The sequence below is a fragment of the Brachyhypopomus gauderio genome, chromosome 3, assembly GCF_052324685.1.
Source record: "Brachyhypopomus gauderio isolate BG-103 chromosome 3, BGAUD_0.2, whole genome shotgun sequence".
NCBI lineage: Eukaryota > Metazoa > Chordata > Actinopteri > Gymnotiformes > Hypopomidae > Brachyhypopomus > Brachyhypopomus gauderio.
This window is the reverse complement of record NC_135213.1, coordinates 28886843-28897520: the sequence shown is the minus strand read 5'-3', so window position 1 is coordinate 28897520 and position 10678 is coordinate 28886843. Positions and strand designations below refer to the sequence as shown.

At 46.3% G+C, this 10678-nt stretch overlaps 1 protein-coding gene across 6 annotated transcripts; it reads right to left on the bottom strand.

Moving 5' to 3' along the window:
• Positions 1-2183: 2183 nt before the first annotated feature.
• On the bottom strand, positions 2184-9942 carry patl2 (PAT1 homolog 2). Of its 6 annotated transcripts, XM_077000946.1 has the most exons (20): positions 9753-9942; positions 9069-9222; positions 8550-8809; positions 8401-8466; positions 8257-8304; positions 7720-7809; positions 7566-7643; positions 7271-7407; positions 7086-7160; positions 6884-7007; positions 6683-6803; positions 6506-6600; positions 6386-6439; positions 6167-6300; positions 5939-6095; positions 5699-5839; positions 5497-5594; positions 5283-5423; positions 4459-4534; positions 2184-3022 (listed from the first exon to the last, which is right to left on the bottom strand). In XM_077000946.1, the coding sequence occupies exons 1-20, from the start codon at positions 9771-9773 to the stop codon at positions 2789-2791; spliced, it is 2304 nt and encodes a 767-aa protein (XP_076857061.1). In that variant the 5' UTR covers positions 9774-9942; the 3' UTR covers positions 2184-2788. The 6 variants fall into 6 exon arrangements, with proteins under 6 accessions (XP_076857061.1, XP_076857065.1, XP_076857062.1 ...); XM_077000950.1 differs by lacking the exon at positions 4459-4534 and having other exon boundaries at positions 2882-3022; positions 9753-9939; XM_077000947.1 differs by lacking the exon at positions 2184-3022 and having other exon boundaries at positions 3949-4534; positions 9753-9941.
• Positions 9943-10678: the final 736 nt, after the last annotated feature.

The window sequence follows — 10678 nt, the reverse complement described above, 5'->3', positions numbered from 1 at the left end:
AGGAACATGAAAAACTTCACTCAGGAAAAAACTGAGTGAAGACACAGCAAGGCTGTCGCCGCCCTGCTGTCCCTGTGGAGTGGTGACGGCCGATTTAAAGAATGAAAGATCAGTCCCAGTCCAGCAGTGTAATCCAGTGAAATAATGGAGACAGAAAAGATCCTCCTTGTGGGCAATAAGTAAATAAAGGTGGAAAACCAGGACCACCCAATAGAAGGGTGATGCAGGAAAAACAAACTATATACACAAACGTCTTTTAAGACTTCAACCACCTTCCATACGTAACTAAGAACACAGATGAGAACATGCAAGCATTTAAATTTTATTATACGTGTAGCCCTCCCTCACAGACCACTGCTCTTGGCATGCGTACACACACCCACAAAGTGAATGGCAGCATGGCAGGTAAAGAAAAATAATCCCTTCCTCCTCTGTCTTCCAGATGCCAGCAGACATGATCCAGTCTGCCCTACTCTCATTCACAATAATAATGTTTAGGCAGGTTTGGGTCCCAGAATATTTAACTTCTTTAGTTAGTATTATGAACATAACCAGCCACCATAAACTCCACGTGGTCAAATGTCAACAGCTGGACAATACTGGCTGTACAGTCATGGCCAAAAGTTTTGAGAATGACACAAATATATTTTCACATGATCTGCTGCCCTCTGGTTTTTATGCGTTTATGTGATAAAAACATCTGACAAAGAAATATTGCAATCATATTATGTGTAACAAAAGCTTTTATTGACAGTTAGGAGGAGTTAATGCAGCAAGTCAATATTTGCAGTGTTGCCCATTCTTCTTCAGGACCTCTGCAATTCTCCATGTCATGCTCTCAATCAACTTCTGAACCAAATCCTGACTGATAGCAGTCCATTCTTGCACCATCAATGCTTGCATTTTGTCAGAATGTGTAGGTTTTTGTTTGTCCACCCGTCTCTTGATGATTGACCACAAGTTCTCAATGGGATTAAGATCTAGGGAGTTTCCAGGCCATGGACCCAAAATCTCTATGTTTTGTTCCCTGAGCCATTTATTTATCACCTTTGCTTTATGGCAAGGTGCTCCATCATGCTGGAAAAGGCATTGTTGATCACCAAACTGCTCTTGGATGGTTGGGAGAAGTTGCTCTCGGAGGACATTCTGGTACCATTCTTTATTCATGGCTGTGTTTTTAGTTAAGACTGTGAGAGCCGATTCCCTTGGCTGAGAAGCAACCCCACACATGAATGGTTTCAGGATGCTTTACAGTTGGCATGAGACAAGACTGGTGGTAGCGCTCACCTCGTCTTCTCTGAACAAGCTGTTTTCCAGATGTCCCAAACAATCCGAAAGGGGATTCATCAGAGAAAATGACTTTTCCCCAGTCCTCAGCAGTCAACTTCCTGTACCTTCTGCAGAATATCAGTCTGTGCCTGATGTTTTTTCTGGAGAGAAGTGGCTTCTTTGCTGCCCTCCTTGTGCAGATGCACTCCGACCTGCCTGCTGCCATTCCTGAGCAAGCTCTGCACTGCTGGTAGCCCGATCCCACAGCTGAAACACTTTTAAGAGATGGTCCTGGTGCTTGGTCGTCTTTCTTGGGTGCCCTGGAGCTTTTTTGGCAACAATGGAACCTCTCTCCTTGAACTTCTTGATGATGCGATAGATTGTTGACTGAGGTGCAATCTTTCTAGCTGCTATACCCTTCCCTGTTAGGCCATTTTTGTGCAGTGTAATGATGACTGCACGTGTTTCTTTAGAGATAACCATGGTTAACAGAAGCGAAACAATGATGCCAAGCACCAGTTTGGCATTAAAGTGTCCAGTGGTGTCGTTCTTACTTAATAATGACAGATTGATCTCCAGCCCTGTCCTCATCAACACCCACACCTTTGTTAATAGACCAATCACTGAAACTATGTTAGCTGGTCATTTTAAGGCAGAGCTGCAATGAAGTTGCAATGTGTTTTGGGGGATAAAGTTCATTTTCTAGGCAAATATTGACTTTGCAATTAATTGCTGTTAAGCTGATCACTCTTTATAACATTCTGGAGTATATGCAAATTGCCATTATAAAAACTGAAGCAGTAGACTTTGTAAAAATTAATATTTGTATTATTCTCAAAACATTTGGCCATGACTGTACACAGATGTAGATAAATTTCATATAATTTGAGTTATTTACACAAAGTAACAAAACGGCCATACAGGATGTAGTCAAGACATAAATAGCACTGAAGACACTGCCTTGCAAACCTGAGAGACAAGTTTCTGGGTTAACAACAGACCACAGATGTGCATGTAGGGTGAGGGGATGTTGATGTTAGTTTAACGCTCCATATAGCATACTGAAAACGGCAACACGCTCATATAACGGATTTCGAAACACACGTAGATCTTCTTGAATAGATTATCTGTTCAATGAGCCCGTCTGTGTGTCGGTGCAGAACAAGGCGAGAACTGACTGGGTCATGGAGGAAAGTCTCTCATAGGAAGTTGCTCAACTAGCCAATACCAGAGCAAGCTCATCTCCGACAGCTAGTCAGCAATTATTCACAGCAAATCTAAAAAGTAGTTTTTAGTTTCATAATTAGCATTTTCACAGTGCACCAAATTAAAAGGACTAAGCCAAGCTAAAATTAAGCATCTTTCCCATGAACTAATCAAAGATGGACTTTTTGCCCATATGCATGGAAGAAATACTTTTGTAGTCCAGGTACAGGGCATATTGTAGAAAAGTTTGAATCTGGATTTCAAGACAGTTAAACAGAACAGGAACAACTTATCAGCCACCAAGACATCTGCATTAATAACGCAAAACTGGTCTAAACATATTTAAGGGAAAGAAAACCTTCCAACAACAATCCAAGTAGCCAATGGCCAAAAACATCTTTATAAAATGGGACAAATATTCAGTCTCTCCCTCATTATGACCTTCATTCATCGAAGGGCTGAAGGGATTTAACACAAGACAGACACTGCTTTCTTCTGCATCTTTCACCTTGTTGTGAAAGTCTTCCCCTCCGTCCACGTTTGGAACCTGCAAACAGGAGTCAGTCAGTCTCGACCTCTGCCATGTGGCCACCGTTGGCCCACAGCACTGCAGTGATGGGACCAGAGTTGGTTTTTCATGAAATCATCTTGATTTCCATCTTTTAACATGGAGATGCTTGTGAAATTCCCATTGTTTAAAACAGACTGCCAGATGATCTAGTACGAGTCTACACTTCCCTCACGAGAACAACTTGTGCTTTATACCCACAACAGAACTTTACCTTCTGAACTTACGGCTCCTATAGTCAAACATTCCACACATACCACGTCCTCCACCAGTCTGCTTGGTCCAGTCATCCTGGGAGACGCTCCCACCAAAACCAACCCCATTACCCCCACGTCAGTACTCTCTCAGCCAATGGAACAATTCTGGCTTTGTCCGTCAACTGTACAACTCGGAGAAGCACCCAGACAAAAACAATGAAAAATGAGACTGGAGAAAGGAGGAAGACTAAAAGAGAAACAGAAGAATGAGCACGTATGGTTGAGTAAGGCAGCAGGTTTGATCCAAAGGTCAGGGGTCATTCTCTCAGCTACAGCATGTCAATGTTGAGACTGCAATAGACTTTAGTCATTCACCACCAAGTCAAAACAACCCACACCACCAGGGAGCCAGTGTCCAATTACCCCCCCGCCCCCCCCCCCCCCCAATGATTTGTCCAAGATAATGGATTACATTTGAATCTGTCTCATGCTTGTGTAGGTTTGGAGTAGAAAATATGACACTTCAATTTATTGATCAGTCACTTTAGACACATCAAGGCATGTCCTTCAGGTAACTCACTCAAGATCAATTAAAAAAAAAAAAAAAAAAAAAAAAAAAAAACACCCCTTACTGAATGAACAGTGTACTATTGCGCATTTATTTAGGAATGTAAATCAGTGCTCCCTGTGCCCGAGGCTCCATTTTCTGAACCCACCCTTCTCCCCAGTAAGGCCAGACTAGACACACCCCAGATTTAAAAACTAATTTTCAAACTACCATGGCGTTCATTACAGAAAGCATATGTACTGGGTTTTTGGCTAAACCTGTAGGAAATGCTGCAGATGAGGTGTCCACGGTTAAACAAGGAGTAACGACTGGCTGTAAAATGACCCCTGTATCGAGTTCAAAAGGACTTGGGACCCACACGCCTGGTTTATAACCATTTAGACAAGGTCAGATGGCCCATGATTCAGTCCACGTGGATGTGACACTTCCTGTATAAATAGTAAATCATTTGATTTCTCATGTTCTCAAATCGACTTCATTGTATTTAAAAGTCACTCAAGTCATACTCTCTGGTCTGTATAGTTCCTAAAATTGTCATGTAGAGGATAATTCCGCCTTGCCATAACCAGTCAGTCAACGTCTGGGTCATTGTACAGATCTCGTTTTAGTTCTGCACTTGTACAACTGAAGCAGAGGGCGTGAACACAAACCTCCCTACATGCCAAGAACCAACGCCGTGTTTCCAAGCTGTAGGATGCAAGTACCAGACAGACGTGACCATGATACCTAGGAAACAGATTTGATAGCTATAGGTACAGGAACATTTTTGGAAATGCATTTATTTATTTTTCACCTTTTTGCAAATGCTACAGTTGTGCATCAACTATTTATCATTAATTGATAGATATAATAAAGTTTGTATACAGTGCTGGAAAACATACAAAATTTACATGAGGAAATAAACTCTCCCAAAAAAAAAAAAAAAAAAAAAAAAAAAAAAACACTGAAGATTTGCATTTTTAGGGAACCCAAATTCGTTTGGTGCGAATCAGTCCTAATACTTCACTTTCATGACAGAATCCAGTTATTGAACCCAACTTCAGATCAGAATCTACCTTCACCTATAATGAAGGCAACAGAATTTGATCTGTAGACCCAGGTTGAGATCACCATCTGGGGGTGGCTATGAGTACTGCCAGCAATGCCAGCCTGGTCACTCAGTTAGCACTAATAAGAGTGGGGGGGGGGGGTTACTGTACATGTGGACTGAAAGAATAAAAGAGGGAGAAAAACAAATGAAAAAAACCAAAACAAAAAAAACCCCAAACTCCCTCATGAGCCAATAGCCAAATAGCCGGTAGAAGATCTGCAGAACAGAGCAAAAAAGGAATAAACTCCAGTTATTATGGAAAAACTCCATCAGCTCTCTGCACAAGACCCCAGTGAGCAGCCGATTCAGACACCAATTGCCTCAACAGCCTCGCAGTTGCCTCAGCAACCACATGCACAGCCCACTAGGCGAAAGAGAACTTACTCCATGTTGTTCCTCAGCTGCTGAACAGTGCGCTTGTCCACGTAGCGGCAGAAGAGCGTCAGCAGGTTGGAGGGCAGGAACAGCGGCTCCGCCAGGGACGTCTGGGACAGCTGCCTTGCCACGTGGAAGACAGTATCTGTCCTGGAGGGCAACAATGGGACCAGGGGTCAGGACCACCAAGGGTGCACATGTAAAAAGCACAAGATGGCAGTACCAGGTCTCGAAGTCACCGAGGCTGGGCTCCATAGGGAGGTCAGAGGTAAGCAGCCTCTCGCCTTGAGACAGCAGGGCATACAGCAAAGACAAGCCGAACTAGAACAGTGGAGCATGTTAGTGGCGCGCACAGTTTTGAAATATTAAGAGTTTGTTAGGCTCAGTGTATGAGGATGAGGAGGGCGTTGGGAGGAAGGCCACACCTTGTTCTGGCAGGCCAACGTTAGACGTGAGTCTTGGGAGTCAGGCAGGGCTGCTGTGAAATCCTGGAGGACAGAAACCAGCTGGCTGAAGCTGAGGGAACCAATCACGGTGCGGAGAGGTGGGTACAGAACAGGAAGGGCCTGTAGGTGGGAGGGATAAAGCGTATACATCTCTGGAAGAATCAAAATACAGGCTGTGCTGATGTGATCATGTTCAGCAGAGGGGCAATTGTGAGCAACCTCTTCTGCATCTCTGCTCATCAGCACTGGAAGGTGCGTTGTGATGGCCCGCAGGAGGTGGAGACCAGTGTCCTGTGACAGGAAAGGGAGGAGCCTGGCCAGCAGTTTCTTTCCTTTCGAGACAAGAAGACAGGGCAGGAACTCTTCCATGGACTCCCTGAAGAAATCCCACAGTGCTTAGCAGAATGGAAAACGGACGGATGAGTTTCTCGTATCTGTGTGTCTTACGTTGAGTTGAGGTTCCGTAGACTGCTCTCCATCTCCTCCACCCCTCCCTGCACCGTCTTCAGGCTCTTCCCCTCCTCTTCCTCAACGGTTTTGATCCTCTCTGCTGCCTCCACCTTCAACAGCGTGATGTAGCACTGCAGAAGAGCAGGGAGGTGGTTAAGGTGGTCCTGTTTGCCACAACACCATTACAGTGAAGGCAGGACACAGGAGCATCCTTACCTTCTCAATGGTGTTCAGCACCTCTAGCCTCTGCTGCCTCAGGTCCTTCTGCTCCTGGGTGGAGGAAAAGGTAAGAGGAGGCCCACAAGTAGAAGGCTGTGGGTCTGCAGCCCTTCTTACCTCCAGAGTGTGTGCGTGCACGGCGTCTATGGCTCGGCGGGGGGAGTGACATGTGGACACGGTGACTTGGCCCAGGGAGCCCTCAATGTGGACCACTACACACACACGCACGTCCACCACTGCGTTCATCTGCAGCTCCACTGAAACTTCTCAGCACAGTTGTGTGGGATGCCATACCTGGGGTGTAGGACACAGTTTTGGTGACGTACGGCGTGGTGAGCTTGGGCGGCTCCCTCTTGGACCGGTCACCCATCATCTCTTCCTCCGCCATCTTCGCCTCAATCCTGCGATAATATTCCTGCGAGGACAATTGCATCAGGCCAGAGGTCTCTGCGGACAATGTTAACTGGGCGGCAGGTAGGTGGCGCTATGGAGCACCTGGTAGTAATAGTCATCCTGAAGAGGGTTCTCGCTCTGTAGCTGCATCATCTGCAGTCTGATGATCCACTCCTTCTCTCTAGCAGACATGAGATCTGCATAAGGATCCCAGCTCTTTGGCCTCCTGCGAGTGGAAGCAGCGTCAGTTCACAACCACAAACCCCACAAACCCCAGCCCTCCTACCCTAAACACAGCACCCACCTTTGAGAGCCCGGGGGCCGCTGACTCAGCAGCCGTTCATGCTGAGGGTGGAGCTGGGTAGCCAGGACCGGAAGCCTAAAAGGTCAGGGGTCACCCATCACCTACTCTAGCACTCGTAAGGCATAACCGGAGAAGCTTCGGGACACTGAGGCAACTGGGAGCCTTGCAGGTGATTGTGAGCTCACCTGAAACTCTGCGAGGGACTGGAAAAGGGGCCATAGCAGGGCTCACGTCTCAGAGAATTGGGGCCAAACCGCACCTGCATCATCTTGGGTGTGAGGGCTTGGAACCGGGGAGGAGATGGAGATAGGAATCCCCCAGACTAAAACAAGTACAAAAACAACCAGCAGAGGCGCACAGTTACACAGCCCGAAAGACCAAGAGCTGCATGCTACATCATGGTGCAACAATGATGCAGTGTTCACTGCAAGTAAGTAAGCAGACATCTGCACGTGGACTTGTGCACACGGCTGAAGTCACCTGACTGTAGCGCTGCTTCACACAGAAGGGACTTTTTGGGTGGAGCAGGTTACCAGCCACCACAGGACACACGGACGCCTGCCAACAAATGCCCATTTGAGTGCACATGCGCCGCCGTACAGAAAGGCCCCACCCATCAAAAACATGGCACTACCTGAGGGAGGCCTCTCTCGTTTGGCATCTGCAGTGGTGAGCGCATCCTGCCACGAGCCGATCTATCCATTATGTCCACGATCGCACGGTCCTGTTTGAAAGGGGGGGGGGGGGGGGGGGGGGGATTTGGGGGCCACATCCACACAGCATGGTGGGAGCAGACAACCAGTAGACATGGAAGACATTTCACCTGCACAGTCCTGCTCAAGGAATCGCCAGAATTAGTGAGGCCACACCCCCACGAGCCCCAGTCTCATTCCAAGCCCTTCCCACCAGAGACAGGATTTGTATTTGGCTACCCATTCCATATGCCAAGTACCCCTTTTGCACAGACATTTCCTGATTAGTTAATGCAGGCAGAATGAGTTTGGCTGTTGTCTGCAAAGACCAGAGAAGTCCAGACTCCAAAAGATCAGTCATGGTTCATCAGACCGGTCAGAGCTTGGAGGTTTTGTGCTAGCAATCAGGGCCTGAAGCACATGGTGGAAGTGGGTTCTCAGTTATACAGATGAACTACTTCTTGAACAACTTGTCCTACCTGAAGGATGGATCCTGGTCTGGGTGAGCCCAACGATGACATCATCCACTAGGAGAGGGGAAAAACAGCATGGTTTCACATCAACAGTCTCAGTGCAGCCTGTGGAAAACTGTCCAGCTACGGGTCCCGTGTGGCCTGCCTCACCGTGTTGGCGTTCAGATCGCCCCAGGAGGAGCTGCGGCCGCAGTCCACGATGGCGCTGTCCAGACTCTGGAGGACCAGGAAGACGTGCATGGTTATAGCACCAACACCAGCAGTTCCCGACAGGCAACAATCAGGGAAAGGGGCCAAACCTTAAGACTGGGCGGTCCCTCCACCGTCCTCATCACTGCCGGGTCATCCAGCAGCTGTGCCCGATGGCATCGGTCTCTGCAGCTCCGGGCTTCATCACGCAGGCCTTCTGTAGCCTGGGCCTGGATTTGTACTTTAGTCCTGGGAGGGGAAGGCTCATCTGGGGACGGTGGAGGAGGAGAAGCCATTCCTGCTGGATGCCGTTTGCCATCAACGAACAGAAGATCCACAGGGTCTGCTTGAAGCTCCTCAGCACTTAGATCTGCATCAAAACAAAGAGGCAAGAGATCTTAAAGCAACAGAAAACCCTGCTCAATTAACACATTTCACATCCTGTTCACAGACCCTGCCTTTTTAAATGGACAAGGATCTTGAGCATTTGAGGGATTGCTGAAAAAGTGCACATTTTGTTGCCGTTTTAACAAGTAGTCTCCCCACAGGGCTCAGCTGAATAATAAACCAATACAAGCACTGAAACTTAGCTAGCCTGCTAAAAAAAAAAATACCCAAAGGTCGCTGACCTAATCCAAATGTCTCTTCGTTGTACAGGTCAATCTCCTCATCCTCCTCCACCACATCCTGGAGGAGTTCGGATTCCTCCATCGTATTGTCTTCTCCGTCGCTCCATTGGCCCCCGTTCTCTGGCCATTCGGGAGCGGAGTTTTCCCTTACCGCCTGGAGGGCGCAAAGTTATAGCAAAACAATATTGTACACCATACCGAATAAATAAAATAGCACTACTACTCCTCAAAATGGAAGCGCGCGACGACAACAAACAATTCCTTTAGACTAGGGGTTCTTAACCTTTCACTGTGCGACCCCCTTAGGCTCCAGTAAATTTCGCCCCCCCGTCCAGCCTGGACGAGCGGAGCCACAACGTGCATGCGTGACCATGAATCAAGACTGAGAATGAGGCAGTTTGATTCAATAAACTTTACTGAATCAACCTGCCTCATTCTGAGTCTTGATTCAGGTTCGCGCATGCACGTTGTGGCTCCGCTTGTCCAGGCTGAGTAAAGAACAAAGTTTAGCTCCGAACTTGATTTGTCGCACATTTAACTCAGAAAACACCTTATTTTGTGTCACATTCGCGACCCCCAGGTTAAGAACCCCTGCTTTAGACTATTAGATATAGATCATTAATGTTTAGGCTATGTGATACTTTGTGAAAATGCGTCAGTTCGGTATTACCGCAAACTACTTACGGGATGTTCGGAGTCACTCATTTAGCCTAAATATTTTTCTTTGTGAAGGTGTCACGTTGCCAAATTCGTCAACTGCCAAAATGTCCACCTGACGTTTCCACACGCTCATTAAGGTGTTTAAATAGCTGCACCTGCGGGGCGGACCTGAAGACGCTTCCCGCCTCGCACACGCGCCGACCACTCAGAGCGGAACAGCCGAGTATGAAGAACCTTATGATTACATGAAGATCGTACAGTGATGGCAGGACGATGGTGGAAACTGTGACGACGACTATAAAGGGTCATGAGTCGAAGATTATAATAGGTAAATAAAAATGAAATTAAATCGTAAAAATAAAGTGTCACGAACAGTTAGAACAAAAACAAAAAAAGTTTTTGGTATGTTACGAAAAGAGAATGCAAATGAGACAAATGTTTTAAATGTTGCGATGTAATTAACTTTAAACTTCTCCGTGGTGCTCTCTGTTCAACAAATAATCAACAGATCCAGATGATTCATATGGTGCCGTGCTCATTTTGTGTGTGAAGTATCTGTTCTGTCATTGATATAAACATCTTCTTAAAATTGACATGAAGTCATCCGTTCTGAGGCCCACGTATCAAAGAACAATTATTATTATCGTATGATTATGAAAACAATCATATGATGAGTGTACCCATGTAGAGTACAAATAATTTGACATTTTACGAAGTGCAAAATATCATTTAAAGATCGTGTAGATAGCGTAGACTCACAGTCACACTGTCTACATTTTGAACAGGGCTGCCCGTAGTTTAGCCTAAACTCCAGCACTTTTCAAACCTGGTACACAAAGCAACATAAAAATGTGTCAGGTAAATGTTCCTTCCCGTTTTTGAGGGGTGTTTCTTTATACTACCACATATGTTTCGGAGAACACTGCAAAGAATGTGACGCGCCAAGTATA